This window comes from Penicilliopsis zonata (genome assembly GCF_001890105.1).
Source record: "Penicilliopsis zonata CBS 506.65 unplaced genomic scaffold ASPZOscaffold_1, whole genome shotgun sequence".
Classification (NCBI taxonomy): domain Eukaryota; kingdom Fungi; phylum Ascomycota; class Eurotiomycetes; order Eurotiales; family Aspergillaceae; genus Penicilliopsis; species Penicilliopsis zonata.
This window is the reverse complement of record NW_019208911.1, coordinates 109761-128295: the sequence shown is the minus strand read 5'-3', so window position 1 is coordinate 128295 and position 18535 is coordinate 109761. Positions and strand designations below refer to the sequence as shown.

Here is an 18535-nt window from a genome sequence, read left to right as displayed (position 1 = left end):
ATCGGACAACTCGATCCGGAGCTGTCGTTGCCCGCGGAAAGCAGGTGACCCGCTAGTCCTGGTTGGGACTAGTCTGTTTTCCCTCTCTTTTCTCCTTTTCTTCCTCTTTTTCTCTTCTTCTTCTTCTTCTTCTTCTTCTCACACAACTAAATCCAAGATGAAGAGATGGCGTCTACGTCTTCCTCAGCACTCGTGCAGGGCTTGCTCTCACGGGCGATGCTGATATGTCTCGCGCCCCGTCACCATCCATTGAGAGACAGTTTTCCATCTGATTGGAGATGTTGTGTACAGCTTGCTGGTTCATCCCTTGTCGGGTAGAGTATGTATGACTCTGGAGTGGGAATCTATTGAATATATACATCAATAAATGAAAGAATAATCTTGATCTTATAATACTAAACACTACAGTAATATAACAGCAGATTTACTCAATTTTGGGATAGAATACTCAATATTGCCGAGACAGTCACTGAGTCTATAGAATAGCCAGTTGACTAATACTATAGAACTGAATAACTACTCATTGTTGTTAACCGAGAAACTTGGCTTTCTCCACCACGCTTGGCTTACGGTATACTTTTATAGTCTAATGTGTTAGTCTATCTTGTAGATCCTATCCTAAATGACATCCATGCCCCTATCCTGAGATTATGTTGAGTACGGAGTACTCAAGAGTAATCAGACCCTGATACTAACTCAACAGTCATTGTTTGTAAGTAGTATGTAGTATAGTAAAGAACAGTAGTTATTCAAAGTAGTAGTATAGTAATAATAGTAGAGTAATGTATAACTAGTAATCATGCAAGGTTGTTCTTTGACGATTACCCCTGGCCCCTCGTGCTGGCAATAAGCCGGATGCTCGTGCTCAATATATTATGTAGTATATACTATGAGTATATCACTGTCTGAAGAATCATCAGCGATGGTTAATTATAATCTAATTAATCCTGCTCCCTATGTATATACTATAGTATTGAGGAGTTAGTTATTCTTCAAAACTACAATGTAGTAACAGAAGTAGGAGAGTGGTAATAGTAGTCAGGGTTATTGCCACGTCCTGCCAATTTCCCCCATGTCTTGATAAAGACGCTCTCCTCCTCCTCTCTCTCTCTCTCTCTCCTCCATCACACTCGTTGAATCATTCCATCCCGGTTTTATACCGAGTACATTCCTTACGGATCTCACAGCGTGTCTATCCATTCATTAACTCCGAGTCTCACTCACTCTCAATCTCACTCTCCCAATCTATAATATCTATACCATCAAGATGCGTTTCTCTCTTGCTGCCATTGCTGCCCTCGTCACCAGCGTTGTGGCCACCAGCTACACCACCGAGATCGTCACCAACTACGTGACCTACTGTCCCGAGTCTACCACCATCATCCACGGCACAGAGACCTACAGTGTGACCGCAGTACGTACTTCCTGCCAGAAGACAATCACAGATAACTCGCAGACAATTTTGAATAAGCTAACACTCTCTAGCCCACCAGCCTGACCATGTCCGGCGGTCCGTACACCATTTCTCGCCCCCTGATGACCTCCACCGTCACCGTCTGCGCGGGTAACTGGTATGTAATATGACTTGAAAGATCAAGACTCAAGATTGAGAATGAGTAGATGCTGATCGTTATAGCCCCAGCTCTACTCCTGCTTCGGGCGTTGTCCCCGTCTTCCGTAACGGCACCGGCTCCGTGATCCCCTCCTCGCCTCAGGTCAGCTCGGCCGTCCCCCTCGCGAGCTCTGCCGCTGTCACCTCCGTCTCGGTTCCCTCGGGCACCTCTGCCGCCGTTGCCCCTGTTTACACCGGTGGTGCCTCTCGTGCTGCCACCGGTGCGGGAGCCGGTCTGGCCGTCCTGTTCGGTGTGGTTGCTTTGTTGTGATCTATCTATCTATGATCTATCTTGATCTAAGATCTAGGATCTATTCCTGACTTCTGACTTCTAACTTCTGACTTCTGAACATATCTTCTATCCTGACCTACGACGGTATTCACTTCTACATTATGTCTATAATGCACTTATGTTATACTAAATGTATACTTGTAGAATGTAGAATAGTAGGCATGTGTCTATTAGAAATGAGTTTACTATTTACATCAGCAAAAGGATAAAAGTAATGGGTATATCAAAACCCCCTAAACTCGTCGCGGAAGTACGGCTCCGACGACTCCGCATAAGTAGGCGACTCGAGCTCATACCCGTACCGCGGCGAGGACCACTGACTCGACGTCTTGCGCGCGTGTCGTCCCTGCGACGACGCCGACGACGCCGGGTGCTGTCCTGCCCCGGCGCGCGGGCGAGCCGAAGAAGAAGAAGAACGCGAGGGTCCCGAGATGAGCGAGGGTGGGATGGGCGGAGGCGCGTTCGTTCCGCCGATAAAGGCTTCCATGCGCACTGTCCCGATCGCGTCGAAGAAATTAGGATTATTATTATTATGATGCTGCTGCTGATGATGATGATAGGCGGGATGGCAATTCCCGCCTGTCGTGCTTGACGAGGCGCGGCCGCTTGCTTCGGATGTGCGTCGGCTAAAGCTGCTCCGTACGCTGCTGAAGCCGTGGCCGCCGCCGCCGCCGCCGCCGCCGGTGGAGGTGATTGTACCGGGTGCGATAGATGAGGCTGCCTCGCCCGAGCCGGAGCTGTACGCTGCTGTCGACTGGATGGTTGCGTGGCTGGAAAAACTGCGGATCACGGGTATGCGGGGTGTCGTGTTGCTGCGTTTACGGGAGTGATTGTGGTGGCTCGAGAACCGGGGAACGTTGGGAGGATCGGCCGCGTCCATGAGCATATCCGCCACCGGCGGCGGCGGTGGTGGTAATGATGGTAATGGGGGTGTGGCCTGGGATTTCCCGGTAAAGGACCGTTTACCCTTGGGACCCGGACGAGGTTTGCCCTTGGCGACACGGATGGAGTCGCGAATAGGCAGGCGACGCAGGCTGGGTGCCGGAGCGGGCGCGATATACTCTTCCTGCGGCACGGGGGGGATGGTTGACAGGTCGTGCATGCCAATGGACGAGTGGCTCAGGAAGGAGAGCGCGGTGAGCCAGACAAAGTGCCGTTCGATGCTCATGGCCGTGAACTTAAGAGCACGCTGCGGCGTCAGAATCAAGATGGAGCGGTTGAACGGCGCGGCGTTGGCGGTAGCGTTGTTACTGCCGTTGTGGTTGATATTAATGACCCCCTTGGGCAAGGGATTATCGTCCTTGACGTCCAGCACCGACTGGATAATCAGCTTGCGCCCAGTCTTGCCCAGCAAGGCCGGCCCGCTCGTCGGCTGCTTGCTACTCCACATGACGGCGCGCTCGTAGGGGGCCAGCCAGACCCAGCGTTTGTGCCGCGTACCACTGCTGCCGATGCTGGCCGAGACCTCGTCCGGGTGCTTACCCTCCCATGAGGACTCCTTCTCCCCGACGCCAAACGACTTGCGGCGACGCACGTACTTGAACATCCACTCGCCCACCATCGTCTGCGCGATCGCGTCCACCACGCTGGTCTGCTGCACCGTCGTCGCCGTCGAGTCCGAACGCTGATGCCCGCCGAATGAGCTGCGGTGGTGATACGACGCAGGCACTTGGCTCGTCGGTCTGCTGGCTCTCATTGTTCGCTGGCGCGGTACCGTGATATCATCGAAGGGGAGCGGGGGCACCACCACCTGCGGGCTCTCGAGCGCATACGACGAGATCGACGGCGGCGACTGACTGCGGGCCCGTTCGGGCGTCTCGGTATGGGACATGGCCGCCGCGGACCGCACCCGACGCAGGGTCGGCCGCCGAACTATGGACTGTCGCCCGCGCTCGCTGAAGTTGCGGACGGAACCTGAAGGGGTCGGGCTCTGCCGGCCATCACTGCCGGCGAGCGGAGCCTTTCGCGAACTCAACCGGATCGGCACGGGGAAGGGCGGCGCAATGCTGGACCCGGCGCTGCTGTCGACGCTCGGCTCGCTGGGGCTGCGTGCCCGTGTTTTCTGGTGCGCCGCGGCACTGCTGGAGATCATCGCCGCGCGGCGAATATCCTGTTTGGAGGTCGAGGTCGGGCCCGAACGTTGTTGTGAGGCGCCAGCTCGGGGGTGTCCGCTTTCTGGGCCTTTGCCGCCTCCTCTTGTTGCCCCTGCTGAGAATGAGATATCCGCACTCTCGTCTTGACCTAGATCAGACTCGAAGAGATGCTCGTCGATGCCCGATAGCGGCCGTTCATCTAGACTCGACCGGCCCTTGGTGGACACCAACTTGCCTCGCGACAGGGTATACGAGGCAAACGGCCGGTTCAGGAGATCGTCGTCGGTGAAGATGTCCCGGTCTGGAGAGTACTCGTCATCAGTTAGCTCGTCGAACCCGGCAAACAGACTGCTCGACCGGAACGGACGCCGGATTCCAGACTTGGAATCCTCCGACAAGGGACCATTATCATTGTTGCCCGGGTACGCCTGTATGGTCTCCTGTACGGTCTCCGCTGATGATGATGGTTGTTGTTGGAAGGCCGCCGACACATTCTGCACAGTAAGATCCTTGCTAGTAGACCGTTTCTCGCTCTTGGGCGGAATACGCGGTGGTGGAGGCGGTGGAGGACGGTAGGGTTGAATCGGAGGGGGGCTAGAAGCCGCATCCTGGAGGAGAAGAGTAACCGCCGTTGTTGGAAGATCAGGGATCGCGGAGGGAAGCAGACTGGCCGGCAGTTTCACTGGTCGTTTGTCGATCCGAATCTCCTCGGTTTGGATCCCGATCGAATGTCCCTCGGTGACGGATCGGAAGTTCGTTTGGCAGGCCACACTCTTCGTTTGCGGGGGTAACACCACACTATCGCGCGGTGACGAGGGTTCCGATCGCGGTGGATGGATAGCGATCATCGGGATCTGCATCTGGAATGCCGCATCGATGTTATTGTTACTTTTGTCATTTTCTCTTTCGCCACTGCCCTCATCTTCCAGAACCAGGGTGTTGGTCGCCTGATCTGTGCGGGCGATGGCCTGCTCGGTTTGCGTAGATGAAGACACCATGCAAACGACGGGCGCCGCCGGCGTCGGCATCGTGGGTGAAGGCGGTTCTTCAACCACCTTCGGGGTCCAAGGGGGACTCGGCAAGCTGCCAATGGTCTGGCACGAGGTGGAAACCATGTCGATGGTCAATGTGACGCTGGGGGCGCTGTGTGTCTGCGCGCTGTTCTTCTCGAGCTTGGCCAATGTGATTGCCGCCGCGGCCGCGGCCGCGGCCGACGACGCAGGAGACTCCTCAACCGCTTCATCCACAGGCTCAACCTCGACAATATCAGAATCCAAGGATCTGGTAGGTGATGAAGGAGGTGAGTATTGAATGCCCGCATCACGATACGTCGTGGTCTGCAGGGCGGCAGCCCATGACTCGGAGCGTGGCCTGGCCGATGAGCGACTGAATTCGACATACTCTCCCGCTGTCGATCCGTCAATGCTGCCGTCAAAGGAGAGGCCGAGGATCTTTCGCGCTTTCATCCCCATGGTGTAGGAAACCTGGGAATGGACTGAGGTCGGCCGCTCCTCCGGCAGTGCACCCGGGGAATCCGGCGTAGACGGCTCATCGAACTGATCTGAATCTTCATCCTCAAAGGCCAACTCCTGAGCCAAATTGAAACCATCGTATGATGCGGCTGCGGCCGCGTCATGGTCATTTGCCATGCTCATCACAGAGAAACGCACCCCACCTGGCTGCTCGGCCCCTGCACTGCTCACACTCGTCAGGCTACTTCGGCGGCGGCGGTGATGGTCATTGGGGCCGGAATGCACACTGGCCGTTTCACTATCTTTTGGTGACGGTGGTGTTCCTGCCGTTGCTGCTGCTACATGGTCGTCGTCATCATCGTCATTGTTGTCGTTGCCGTCATTGCTCTGGTCAACCTCGGGGTCTGCCTTTAGACCTGGAGTGCTGAAAGCACCCTTCGCCGCCTGGACAGCGGCCACCTCATTTAGGACAATCTTGAGCCGCCCCTCGACGATATGGACTTTACGTTCCAGATTCCTGCGCTCGCCTTCCCACGTCTGCTTGTCCCGGTCCCAGAGCGTCTGGGTGCGTTCAGCCTCCTCGTCGCGGGTGCGGACCTTCTTCTGTGCCTGGTCGAGTTTCCTGCGGACGTCGGAGATATTTTCCAAGGCCTCGTCGCGTTCCTTGGCCAGTTCGGCCAGGGCGGACGAGGTGCCACCCTCGAGGAGCTGGATCTGGTGGCGCAGGGAGCGGGATTCCTTGGTGGCGCGTGACAGTTGGTCGCCAAGGGACTCATTCTCCGTGCGAGTGTCATCGAGGCTATTCTCGAGGGCGTCGATCACCTTTACCTTACTCTCGACCTCGCGGCGCAGCGACAGAATCTCGGAGACAAGCGAGGCATGGAGAGTGGGTGTAAAGCGGCGCGGGTCAAGCGGGGAGATGGTTTCCTCATCGGTGGTGGCATCGTCAAGGTCGCGAGACAGCCCATGATGGACGGGGAGATAGTTGGCGCCTGGCGACGTGTCCCGATGGTGCAGAGACGGCCGCGAGGAGACGCGTGAAGACGCACGGTGCGGTGTATCTGAAGGCGTCGGCAAGGCCGTTTCTGTGTACGAGTAGGAAAACTCGGTGTCGGTGGCCATCTCTCAGGGTACACGACACGTTTGATATTGGTGCTGCTGTCCAGAGCGCCGCAGGGAAACCCAGATCGCTCAAACCCAGCTTATTTTGGACGGTGCAGATGGATGTTCAAGCATCGATGGACTGGCGACTATGTTGCGCCTGGACTGGACATGGACACGGTGGGTAGTGGTTGGGGGGAGAGTGGCGGGCTCGGTCGATCGTGTAAGGGGGGGAGGGGGACCCCTCGCCCAGAGATGCAACGTGATGCGAGGGACTGTATGATGTTAATGACCCGGACGCCAGCGGTAGGTACAGTCAAGAAGGCATACACTCTGTACTAGAGTAGTAAAGAGCAAGGTGCAGTGGTATGGAGAGGTAGAAAGGCAGCTTGGGGATAGTATACAAATGACATACGAAGAGACCCGAGTCCAACCAGAAATAACCCCCAAGATCACCAACCAACTCGGCGGAATTCGAACAGACAGCCGTGCCGCGGAAGAAGCAAGCGCTGAAGCCCTGTGTTTCAGATTTGTCCAACACGAGATCGATCACTGGAGGTCAACCGGCGTGGTTCTACTGAACAGTCAGTGAACAATGGATGGTGGAACAGCGCCTCTTCTTCTTGTTTGTTTCCCGACAAAAATCGAAATATATGCACAGGACTGTCGCAGATAGATTGAAGGCAACGTGAAGAGTTTCTCTTGACTCGTATCTCTGTGAGTCCAGGATGAAGGCCAGAAAAGCTCAGATGGAGGCGTCCGTCACGACGGAGTCTAGACGGATCTGCTGGTTAGCCTTGTAGGTTCCGATCAGCCTCGCAGCCCGGAGGAAGAGGAATGGCATTATTGGCAATTCAAATTCGCATGGTCCCAGCCTGTTTTCCTCGGTTTTTGCTCTCCAGGGGTAAGCTGGGAGCTTCAAGGTTAGGGGGGGGGGGGCATGGGGAAGAGAGCGCAACGCAGTAGGCTTGCTCCACACAGCCATCACTAAATCACTAATCCTGGACCTCGTAGATTATCGGTAATAAATCAAGCCTCTAGCCTGCGTTGGTACCAGGCTGGTTTTTGTGGGTTGTGTAGAGAGAGAAAGAGAAAGAGAGAAAGAGGATGGTGGTTGAAGCAGAGTGACAGTCTTCAGGCTCCTCTGTTTTGTTTTTCTCCTCTCTGTCTTCCCTCTCTCTTTTCTTTCTCCTCTTTCTCCCCTCCCTCCCTCCTCCTCCGGGAGACACTTCTATGCTTCGTATTATTAGTTAACTACTAGTTAACCAATCTTACCGAGTCATAATAATCAGTTATCCTGAGCTCAGGGGCTGCTAGCGTGTTCTAGCGCAGCTTGATCGTCACAAAGTCGCTCCCAAGCGTCTCCATCGACTCCGGCATGGCGCTCTCCCTAAGCAAGAGGGAGCAAACTGTACGGAGTCTGCCAGCTTAGGTCTATCATATGGTGAGTCCCGATACATGACACTTGAACGAATGCATGACTGATCCGACTGAACGTTGAAGGGATCGTCGTCGTGCGTCCGAAGGGGGCGGCCGAGGTTCGGTCGGAGCGACAGGAGAGTTCCTCAGTTCAAATAATCCCCACCAGACCCATCCGTATAATAATCATGATTAATTTCTCTGTTGGTTATTATTGTTCTTGTCAGTATCGAGGACACTGTGGTCATTGGTATTATTACCGCGTCAGGATTGCTTGCTAGTTACCTAGGTACATAAGTACCCTACTCCATCGTTCATCCACCACTTCTCCTCTCGAGTCTCCATAAACTATTATTTATCTCTGAGCACTGACGGGGCTGAAACAGATCAATACTTTAAAAAAAATGCGATGATCTCATTTCACTGACACAAGGGATACGGAGTAACTACTAGCTACTCCGTACGTACGGAGAAAGTTCACGCTTACTCCGTAGGGTCAAGGTCAGCCAAGTGACAGGTACAGGTCTACTGCAGTGCGAGGAATGCTAGGCAGGCAGAGTCGAGATCTAGCCCATCTACCTCTTCCCCCCGGTCGGAGGGTACGAATAACGGTTAAGGCGTGGAGAGAGGACGGAATCCTTTGTTTCCTCCCCAAGTCGAATCACAGGACTCATCACACCCACCGTCACGTTCGGTCCTGCGTTGAAACAGCTGTCATATGGCAAGTCTGCATTAGTTGATGTGATACTACAGAAATTGGACATGGTGATAAGATCGGGAAGTCCTGGTCTGGCGGATAATTGACCGTGGCAGCAGCTCTTTTTTATCGAGCTCTGGTCACTTTGGCTTACAAAGCGGAAAAATGGTTAACCAACCACTACTCGTTTACTGACTTGCCTACAGATAATAACTAACCACCTGGTCTAGGGCAATTCGTACTTTTACTGAAAAAGAAATGCATGACTAATCTGCGCAGTGAGGGGTTATTTGACGGGTTAAAGCAAGCGGTTAAACTGGACAGCGAACAGCGAACAGCGAACGCAGGTGCGAGTTTAGATCCCCCATGCTACCCCTCCCTCTCTGTTTGACAATCAATCATGCCCATCCGTCAGCCTCTGCGCGTGCTCTTCTTCGACGTATTCGGCACGGTCGTCAGCTGGCGGCCCAGTGTGGCGAATGCGCTGAGCGAGGCGACTCGCCACGCTCTCAGGGCTAGCACGTCCAAGTCGTCGTCGTCGTCGTCGTCGTCGTCGTCGTCGCCGCCGCTGTTTCCGTCTCGATTGCCATCGGCAGATGCAGCAGCCGCAGAGGCGCGGCAGGTCGCCTCGGCCATGACCGCCGCCGACTGGCAGTGCTTCGCCGAGCAATGGCGCCGGATGTACTCGCGGTTCACGCGATCATTTGATCCGGCGCGGGATACGTTCATCTCGGTCGACCAACACCACTACGAGTCGCTGCGGCGGCTGCTGGTGGAATGGAAGCTGGCGCCCCTGTTCTCGGAGGAGGGAATGCAGGAGCTGGCGCTGTGCTGGCACCGGTTGGAGCCCTGGGCGGACAGCGTGGCGGGTCTGCATGCGCTGAACCGGCGGTTCGCGACCAGCACGTTGTCGAACGGCAACCTGAGCCTGCTGCGCGACCTGCAGCAGTTTGGGGGCCTGCCCTTTACGTACCTGGCGAGCGCGGAGCAGTTTGGGGCGTACAAACCGGCGCCGCAGGTGTACCTGGGCGCCACGCGGGCGCTGGGGACGCCGCCGGCGCAGTGCGCGCTGGTTGCGGCGCACTTGCACGACCTGCAGGCGGCGCGGGCGCAGGGCCTGCAAACGATCTTCGTCGAGCGGGCGGGCGAGGAGCGACCGTTGCGCGGCGCCGAACGAGCCACGGCGCAAGCGTCCGTCGATCTGTGGATCGACGAAGGGCAGGGGGGCTTTCTCGAGGTGGCGAAGCGGTTATTGTAGTATACACGAGGGTGTGCAGTGTTATACTAGAACATATAGAGATTTGTTATCAATCAGTAACTTAGAGGTGCTTCTTACTCTACCTCTCTACCTCTCTACCTCTCTACCTCTACCTCTCTACCTCTACCTACTCACCTCTACCCACTCACCTCTCTACCTACTGTACTACTCTACTGTACTATTATACTCACTACTATACTCACTACTATACTCACTCTACTAGACCCGGCAATCAGGGACACCACATGGGAACAGGGATCAAGCAATCCACAATAACTATTAGAGTGTATCAACTCAGGGTACAGGACATACATTGAACGTACCAGGTCTAACCATATACAAAGGGACAGAGATTCAAATCATCTAAACAGTAAACAGACAGACCAGTCAATACAGATAGTAAGAGTGAAAACTCTACTAAGACTTCAAGCGAGCCGCTCCTAATTAAACCTCCTTTTCCCGCCCCTTCCACTCTCCCACCCAATCCCCCCCCCTCCCTCGCCCAAATATTAGTACAGCACCAGAACCATCTGTGTTACTTCAATTATCTTTTAATAATACATTGTCTGCAGTCCTTGTCACCCGCTTCCCTTTTCCTCCCTGTCTTTTCTCTCCGTTTTCACGTGGAGCTGAGCTCTGGCCCTCTCGCAGTCCCGCCCACCCGCTGCTGCTGCTGCTGCTGCTGCTGCTGCTGCTGCTCGCCGATAACGCCTGTGGCCACCAGCAGCATCATTCTGGCCTCTGTGGCTTTAATTTGAATATATTATTATTATTATTATTAGCATAATCAACCCATCCACCTCAGCTATCGTCATCGACTTGGTCGCCTCTTTGCCATTGTGAACCCCCCGCTGGCCGTGTCTCCCTCTCTCTCTCTCTCTTAACACCCCGCGGTGACTAATCGCTTCTCTCTCTCTCTCTCTCTCTCTCTCTATTCGAGCTCTCCGCCTGCGTCTTCCTCTTCTCTCCCTCTCCTGGCGCCTTTCTCCCAGGTCCTCTCGAGCTCTTCTTCTTCTTCTTTTTTTTTTAATTCATTGCTTTATTGTTTCTTATCGTTTATCTGTTCCATTATTATTTTTTCTTGTCCTTTGCAATAATCATCATCATGTCGGGTAAAATGACGCTGTACAAGCTGGTGGTGCTGGGGGACGGGGGTGTGGGCAAGACGGCGCTCACCATTCAGGTATGATGTTCTTTCTCCTTTCAAGAATAACTGGGTTGAAGCTAAGAAGATAGCTCTGTTTGAATCACTTCGTCGAGACGTACGACCCCACCATCGAAGACTCGTACCGTAAGCAGGTCGTGATCGACCAGCAGTCGTGTATGCTGGAGGTGCTGGACACGGCGGGCCAGGAGGAATATACGGCGCTGAGGGACCAGTGGATCCGTGACGGCGAGGGGTTCGTGCTCGTCTACAGCATCACCTCGCGGCCGTCCTTTTCCCGCATCCAGAAGTTCTACCAGCAGATCAAGATGGTCAAGGAGTCCGCCCACTCGGGCTCCCCCTCGGGCGCCAGCTACCTGACCTCGCCCATCCACTCGCCCGCCGCCGGTCCCCCGCTGCCCATCCCCGTCATGCTCGTCGGCAACAAGAGCGACAAGGGCGTCGAGCGCGCCGTCTCCGCCCAGGAAGGCCAGGCCCTCGCCAAGGAGCTCGGCTGCGAGTTCGTCGAGGCCTCCGCCAAAAACTGCATCAACGTCGAAAAGGCCTTCTACGACGTCGTCCGCATGCTGCGCCAGCAGCGCCAGCAGGCCCAGCTCGGCGGCGTGCGCCCCCAGGACCGCCGGCCTACGGGCTTCGGCGCTGGGCCCATTCGCGACCGCAACGCTGACCCGGAGTATCCCAAATCCTTCCGTCCTGATCGCTCGCGCCACAAGAGTCTCAAGTGTGTCGTCTTGTAATTGAAGGAAGAAAAAAAAAACAAGCCTGGAAGCTTCTCTCCCCCAACTTCTCTGTCCATATCTTGCCCTCGACGGTTTCACTCTTGTTTAATGCATGAGACGTGCGTTCTGGAGGCGCCCCTGGTTTCTCAGCATGGGTGTTTGGCTCCTTTTGGATTGGATTTTCTGTCATCTTCTTTACTTTTTTTTTATTTTTTTTTTATTTTCTCTTTTTCCCTTTTTCCCTTTTCTTCCCCCTCTCTCTCTCCGCCTGGGATGGTGGCTTGGACTCATAGATTTTGTTCCTGCATTCCTTCCATTGCCACCGCCATTGCTACATCGACCACTACCACCACTACTACTATTATCACTATTATGTTCTACAATACTTTTCTGAGATCGGTCTAGACGCAGGAGATGTCTGGTCTGGACGAGGACGGACAAGCTGGCTTGACAGTGCACAGGAGAGGTGCCTGGGGGGAAGAAGCCATCGCAGTTCGACGCATTAGCAGGCATTTGATAATGATACCCTATACAAGCCAGTTCTTTTTTTTTTTTTTTGGGATATTCCTCTTTCTTCCTTGGTCTCTCTATATTTCTTGACTAGATCACTATTATTAAACCTTGGTTAAGCTCACTGCGCGGGGTACCCTGCAAGGGGTGAATGAAGATAAAGCAAACACTCGATACTAGAGTCTACACTGTTACGGAGTACTCCGCACAGTCACTACAATCACTACAGTATACTACATACATATTTCAGACTCAGACTGAGAACTCGGAATACTCCAGTCAAGATGCACATCCAAGACGCCATCCACGCCGCCTCCCTCCACGACCCGCACGCCTTCTGGTCCCACCACGCTGCCCAGCTCCACTGGCATCGCGCGCCCTCCCAGGTCCTGGCACATACTCGGCGCACCCTCGCCGACGGCAGCTCGCACGCCGCCTGGTCGTGGTTCCCCGACGGCGAGCTATCAACGACCTTCAACTGTGTCGACCGGCATGTCGCCGCCGGGAGGGGCGATTGCGCCGCCATCGTCTTTGACTCGCCCGTCACCCAGACCGTCGAGACCATCACCTACGCGCAGCTCCAGGAAGAAGTCGAGCTCCTCGCCGGGGTGCTCCGTGAAGAAGCCCAAGTGGAAAAGGGAGATGTCGTTTTACTCTATATGCCCATGATCCCTGCCGCGTTGATCGCCGCGTTGGCCATCGCCCGCTTGGGCGCCATCCATGCCGCCGTCTTTGGCGGTTTTGCGGCCCCGTCGCTCGCCCAGCGCATCGACGCCGCCCAGCCAAAGGTCATCATGACCGCCTCGTGCGGCATCGAGGGCGTCAAGGGTCCCCTTGCGTACCGCCCGCTCGTCGAGGGGGCCATCGCCGCCAGCAATGCCTCCCCGCAGCGAGTCATCGTCTGGCAGCGGGAACAGATGCCGTGGAATCTCGATGAAGCCCGCGGGCAGCGGGACTGGCGGCGTCTTGTCCAAAGTGCCCGTTTACGGAGGGTCCGTTGTCCTGCCGTCCCGGTCAAGAGTACCGACGGTTTATACATTATCTACACAAGTGGTAGGTAAATACTCCCCCCCCCCCCCTTCCAAAACCCCCAAAGATAGATCCGTATGTCTAAGTACGAATATTAGGAACCACTGGCCTTCCAAAAGGTGTACTCCGTGAAGCTGGGGGTCACGCCGTCGGCCTCAGCCTGTCAATACGGTATCTGTTCGACATTCACGGCCCAGGGGATGTCATGTTCTGTGCCTCGGACATCGGATGGGTCGTCGGCCATTCGTACATTCTGTACGCCCCGCTGCTGGTTGGCGCAACCACCGTGCTCTACGAGGGGAAGCCCGTCGGCACCCCGGACGCAGGCCAGTTCTGGCGCACGGTGGAACGCCATCGCGTCAAGGTCCTTTTCACGGCCCCGACCGCGCTGCGGGCCATCCTGCGCGACGATCCGCATGGAAGCTTGCTCGAGGAGGTGGGCCGGCGGGGCGGGCTGAAGACCTGGCGCGCGCTCTTCCTTGCAGGCGAGCGCAGCGAGCCTTCTCTCGTGCAACGGTTTCAAGATCTTCTAGCGCGGCATGCCGCGCCGGGAGCCATGGTTGTTGATAACTGGTGGTCGTCCGAGTCGGGCTCGCCCATCTCCGGGCTCGCTTTGGCTGCCGCTGTAGGAAACCCCCCCGGCACTGATAGCACTAGTCAAAACGAAATTCTTCGCCCCCTACCTGTCAAACCCGGTTCAGCAGGCAAACCGATGCCCGGGTTCGACGTGCGCATCGTCGACGATCAAGGCATCCCCGTCCAAGCCGGGACGATGGGAAATATCGTGCTAGCTCTACCTCTAGCACCAACAGCATTCACGACGCTGTTCCGCGACGAGGCCCGTTTCTACGCCAGCTACCTGCGTCGGTTTGCTGGTCGGTGGTTCGACACGGGAGACGCAGGCATGCTGGATGAACAGGGATACCTGCATGTCATGGCGCGGTCGGACGATATCATCAACGTGGCTGCCCATAGGTTTTCAACGGGTGGGTAGTATGTTTTTTTTTTTTTTTTTTTTTTTCGCTGTTTATCTTTGCTAACGCTAATTTTTAGGCCCCATCGAACAAGCCATTCTATCCCATCCGGCCGTCGGGGAAGCGTGCGTGGTCGGACTGCCCGATTCTCTCAAGGGTCATCTCCCCTTTGCATTCGTCCAGCTCCGGCAGGAAACCAAGGACAGCAAGGAACCCCCATCGGCGGACCTCTTCAACGAAATCAACGGCTTGGTCCGCCACCAGATCGGGGCTATCGCCTCCCTCGGCGGCCTCATTGTCGGCAACGCGATGATCCCCAAGACGCGAAGCGGCAAGACTCTCCGCCGTGTACTGCGCCAGTTACTCGAGCAGGGCAGTCGGGGGGAGTTCGACGGCCCTGTGAACCTGCCGCCTACGATTGAAGATGGGGAGGTAATCAACGTAGCGAGGATGTATATTCAGCGTTACTTTACAAGTAGACCGAAGCTGTAACCATAATCAATATACAAGATATAATATAAAATATACAATCATATTCTTCTTTGTTATAGCTTTGGTGATTCTTTGACCTCCCCAATCTTCAAAGCAGGCGTATACTTCTTCAACACGCCTTCATTGTGATACTACCTCGTTTCAGCCTTTGAAAAAAAAAAAAAAAAAAAACACCCGTCCTCTTGATCTAGTGTGTGTGACTTACCTTCCAGAACTGCTTCGAGGCGTCCTTCCCCGCCATGCGTTTGAGAATCTTTGCGCCGCCAGGGTGCTCGTCGACAAACTTGGTGATGTCGTACACGCCCGCGTCGATGATGATGTACATGCTTTCCGCGGTTTTGTGGCTTGCTACCTCTGCCGCAGTGAGGGATGTCATTTTGATAGCTGAGGATGATGATAGTATGATAGGATAGGATGGTAGGATAGGATGGGATAGGGAAGGGATGGATGGTTACAGTTATGATGTTATGGCTTTACGGGTGAATATGAGCCGAGGTTGTAATCGGGGGGTGCCGATTGGTGGGACTGAATGCCTGAGGCATCAATAGTATACATTGAGTACTAGACTACATACAGTATGATAGTATATGTAGGCTATGGTAATATATGTAAGTAGATATGGATATATGTAACGAATTCGCTATCTATTTTGCCTGCTTCTTCTCCAACCCCAACGTCTCCAGATCCTTCTTCTTGTAGTAATGCGGCGCAACCTCGGTCAGCCACTCGGCCTGCAGCGGCATGTTGCTGCGCATGTACTCCTTGCTGGTGAGGACGAGCTCAAAGTAGATGACCCAGCGCGGGTTGACCTCGAACAGGGTGCTGGACGGGTGGAGGTAGACGGTCTGGCCGTTCTTGATGGTGCGGTAGCTGTCGCCGCCGCGCTGCAGACGGGCGGCGTTGGGGAAGAAGCCGGCCGTGATGGCCTTTTGGATGGGGGTTAGGTTGCTGGCGCCGCAGGTGCTGACGGTGACCTCGACGCGGTCGCACAGTTTGGCCAGTTGGTCGCGCACGTCGCGCGCCCGGCTCAGGCTGCGCTGCTGCAGGAAGTTCTCGCGCGCCCACACGTAGCTGAAGTCCGAGTCGACCCACTGGTTCCAGATGTTGAGCAGGGTGAGGTGGTCGCCGCCGTCTTTCACCGTGAAGCGCGCGCGCGCGCTGTCCGCGTGGATCTTCTTGTCCTTGGGGCGGAAGAAGAGCGCGCTCGACTCGCCCAGCATCGACACGATCGAGAGCACCTCCTCCACGCAGCCGTAGGCGTCCGCGGCCAGGATCGCTTTGGCCAGCATCGGGTCCGTCGGGAACTCGGCCATCTGCCGCCCGATCTTGGTCAGCTCGCCGCGGTCGTTGAGCGCCCCGAGAGCGTACAGCTGCTCCAGCGCCCGGATGATCGTCTCCGCGGGCGGCGGGTCCATAAAGTCAAAGTCCAGCAGCTGGTCGATCCCCAGCGACTTGAGCATCAGGATCACGCTGTTCAGGTTCGTCCGCTGGATCTCCGGCGTCGTGTTCTCCTCCAGCTCGTTGTAGTACGCCCACTTGGTGTACAGCCGGAAACATTTGCCCGGCCCAACCCGCCCGGCACGCCCTGCGCGTTGGTTTGCCGACGCCCGCGAGCACGGCGTCACCACCAGCGACTCCATGCCCGTGCGCGGGTTGAACACGTTCTCCTTGACGAAGCCCGGGTCGATCACGTAGACGATCCCGTCGATGGTCAGACTCGTCTCGGCGATGTTGGTCGCCAGCACGACCTTGCGCGCCTTGGGCGGGGTCGGCTCGAAGATCTTGGTCTGCAGCTCCGACGGCAGGTTGGCGTAGATCGGACAGATGATCATCTCGGGGATCTTGCTGCCCAGCTTGCGCGCCGTCTCCTGTAGACTCTGCTCGGCGGCCTCGATCTCCTCCTGACCGGTCAAGAACACCAGGATGTCGCCGGAGCCCTGGGTGACGTGGATCTGGAAAACCGTTGTGATCGCGGCAGCCAGGTAGTTGGCCTCGGGTTGCGAGGTGTAGTGGATGTCGACTGGATACCGGCGGCCGGGGATGTTGAAGATGGGGGCGTCGTCAAAGTATTTTTGGAACTTCTGGGCGTCCATGGTGGCGGAGGAGATGAGCAGCTTGAGGTCGGGGCGGGCCTTGGCGATGTCCTTGAGCAGGCCGCAGGCGATGTCGGTGGGCACGGTGCGCTCGTGGGCCTCGTCGATCATCAGGGCGGAGTACTGGCTCAGGTCAGGTTCGGTGAGCAGCTCGCGCAGCAGCATGCCGTCCGTCATGTACTTGAGCAGGGTCTTGTCGGTGGTGTTGTCTTCGAAGCGGATGGCGTAGCCGACCTCGTTGCCCAGCTTGACGCCCATCTCCTCGGCGACTCGGGCGGCGACGCTCATGGCGGCGACGCGGCGCGGCTGGGTGCACCCGATCTTCATGCCGTTCTGCGTGTAGCCGGCCTCGTGCAGGTACTGGGGGATCTGGGTGGTCTTGCCGGAGCCCGTCTCGCCGACGATGATCAGCACCTGGTGATCCTGGACGGCCTGGATGATCTGGTCGCGGAACTGGTAGATGGGCAGACTGCGGCGCGTCTCGTCGATCGAGGCGGCTTTCTTCTCGGCGGCGTCCAGCTGTTCCTTGAACAGCAGCTGCTCGCGCGTCATGCTCACGCCCAGCTGCTTGCCGCCGCGGGTGCCCTCGAGTTTGGCGTCCATGACAAAGTTGATCTGCTGGCTATCGTCAAAGACATACTCGTAGTCGCCCTCGTCGACGAACTCGGCGCGCTGGATCTGGGCCTGGGCCTTGGCCGTCTGCTCCTGCTCCCACTCCTCGTGCTCCGTGACGAAGCGTTCCTGGCCGTGCTCGTCGCGGTCGACGTACCGCTTGTACAGGGCCTCCTCCTTCTTCTTGCGGTCGATCTTGCCCTTCTCCGTGATGTAGTCCTCGGGCATCATGTAGCCGTCACGGTGGTCATCGATGCGCAGCCGCTCCTCGGCAATCCGCAGCACCTCGCGGTTGCGCGCAAACTCCTCCTTCTCCCGCCGCGTCAGGCTGGCGTTCTCGCGCAGCTCCGCCGTCTCCTCGGCCACCTGCCGCCGCAGCAATGCCAACCGCTCCGTCTCCCGCTTCTTCAGGTACTCCTGGCGCGACCGTAGTCGTAGATCCGGCATCGCCGCCGCCCGGGCGTCCGCGTCGTCCGCCAGTGCCCGCCGCCGCGCCACCTCCGACGTCCGCGTCCGGTCCTCGACGATCTTCTTCGACTTGTTGTCGTCCTTCTTGGCTAACCGCTTGGCCAGCTCGTCCCGCTCCTTCAGATCACGCTGCCGCTCCAGTTCCCGCTTCAGCTCGGGGTCCAGCTCCTCTTCCTCCCCGGGAGACAGACGTGTCCGTTTCGCAGGCGACTCCGCAAACTCATTCTCTTCATTCCCCTCTGCAAACTCATTCTCAACCTCATCCCCTTCACCCTCTTCATCCCCCCATCGATCCTCAAACTCCCTATCCGTCTCCCTCCGGCGCACCTTCTTCGACCGCCGCGATCCATCCCTGCTCTCCGGATCCCCGCGCTCCCGCTCGCGTTTCCTGCTCTCCTCACGCACCATCTTCTCTTCGTCTCGTCGAGCGGGGTGTCTCCTCCCTTTCTCAACGTTCACGGGGGCCAACGCTTCCTCCTCCATCTCCACCAACGTGTATTTCTTCTTATCTTTCGTCCTAGAAGCAGCA

General features: G+C 56.4%; 7 protein-coding genes across 7 annotated transcripts; 4 read left to right on the top strand and 3 right to left on the bottom strand.

Annotated features, from left to right (window-relative positions):
• Positions 1 to 1267: 1267 nt before the first annotated feature.
• On the top strand, positions 1268 to 1584 carry ASPZODRAFT_54849 (hypothetical protein; the record flags this gene model as incomplete). Its single annotated transcript, XM_022728496.1, has 2 exons — positions 1268 to 1414; positions 1486 to 1584. The coding sequence occupies 2 exons, from the start codon at positions 1268 to 1270 to the stop codon at positions 1582 to 1584; spliced, it is 246 nt and encodes an 81-aa protein (XP_022584983.1).
• Positions 1585 to 2127: 543 nt separating this feature from the next.
• Positions 2128 to 6591, bottom strand: ASPZODRAFT_57078 (hypothetical protein; the record flags this gene model as incomplete). Its single annotated transcript, XM_022728658.1, has 6 exons — positions 2128 to 4079; positions 4134 to 4434; positions 4498 to 4857; positions 4930 to 5169; positions 5260 to 5792; positions 5904 to 6591. The coding sequence occupies 6 exons, from the start codon at positions 6589 to 6591 to the stop codon at positions 2128 to 2130; spliced, it is 4074 nt and encodes a 1357-aa protein (XP_022584982.1).
• Positions 6592 to 9086: 2495 nt separating this feature from the next.
• ASPZODRAFT_147983 (hypothetical protein) lies at positions 9087 to 9944 on the top strand (the record flags this gene model as incomplete). Its single annotated transcript, XM_022725310.1, has 2 exons — positions 9087 to 9204; positions 9289 to 9944. 2 exons carry the CDS (start codon positions 9087 to 9089, stop codon positions 9942 to 9944), a joined length of 774 nt encoding a protein of 257 aa, XP_022584981.1.
• Positions 9945 to 10890: 946 nt separating this feature from the next.
• Positions 10891 to 11935, top strand: ASPZODRAFT_181037 (hypothetical protein). Its single transcript, XM_022727157.1, has 3 exons — positions 10891 to 11127; positions 11181 to 11651; positions 11694 to 11935. Exons 1-3 carry the CDS (start codon positions 11050 to 11052, stop codon positions 11844 to 11846), a joined length of 702 nt encoding a protein of 233 aa, XP_022584980.1. The 5' UTR covers positions 10891 to 11049; the 3' UTR covers positions 11847 to 11935.
• On the bottom strand, positions 11935 to 12481 carry ASPZODRAFT_180919 (hypothetical protein). The gene has a single exon (XM_022727153.1). The coding sequence runs from the start codon at positions 12339 to 12341 to the stop codon at positions 12024 to 12026; it is 318 nt and encodes a 105-aa protein (XP_022584979.1). The 5' UTR covers positions 12342 to 12481; the 3' UTR covers positions 11935 to 12023.
• A 141-nt stretch (positions 12482 to 12622) lies between these two features.
• ASPZODRAFT_147981 (hypothetical protein) lies at positions 12623 to 14833 on the top strand (the record flags this gene model as incomplete). Its single annotated transcript, XM_022725309.1, has 3 exons — positions 12623 to 13391; positions 13466 to 14353; positions 14421 to 14833. 3 exons carry the CDS (start codon positions 12623 to 12625, stop codon positions 14831 to 14833), a joined length of 2070 nt encoding a protein of 689 aa, XP_022584978.1.
• A 53-nt stretch (positions 14834 to 14886) lies between these two features.
• Positions 14887 to 15209, bottom strand: ASPZODRAFT_56217 (hypothetical protein; the record flags this gene model as incomplete). The annotated part of the gene is made up of 2 exons (XM_022728596.1): positions 14887 to 14964; positions 15039 to 15209. The coding sequence occupies 2 exons, from the start codon at positions 15207 to 15209 to the stop codon at positions 14887 to 14889; spliced, it is 249 nt and encodes an 82-aa protein (XP_022584977.1).
• Positions 15210 to 18535: the final 3326 nt, after the last annotated feature.

Excerpts from the sequence above, each read along its gene's own strand:
- ASPZODRAFT_181037 (XM_022727157.1), top strand. The coding sequence starts at position 11,050 with ATGTCGGGTAAAATGACGCTGTACAAGCTGGTGGTGCTGGGGGACGGG. Across the intron at positions 11,128-11,180 it reads AGACGGCGCTCACCATTCAG|CTCTGTTTGAATCACTTCGT; the intron begins GTATGATGTTCT and ends CTAAGAAGATAG. Across the intron at positions 11,652-11,693 it reads ACTGCATCAACGTCGAAAAG|CAGGCCCAGCTCGGCGGCGT; the intron begins GCCTTCTACGAC and ends CAGCAGCGCCAG.
- ASPZODRAFT_180919 (XM_022727153.1), bottom strand. The coding sequence starts at position 12,341 with ATGCCTGCTAATGCGTCGAACTGCGATGGCTTCTTCCCCCCAGGCACC.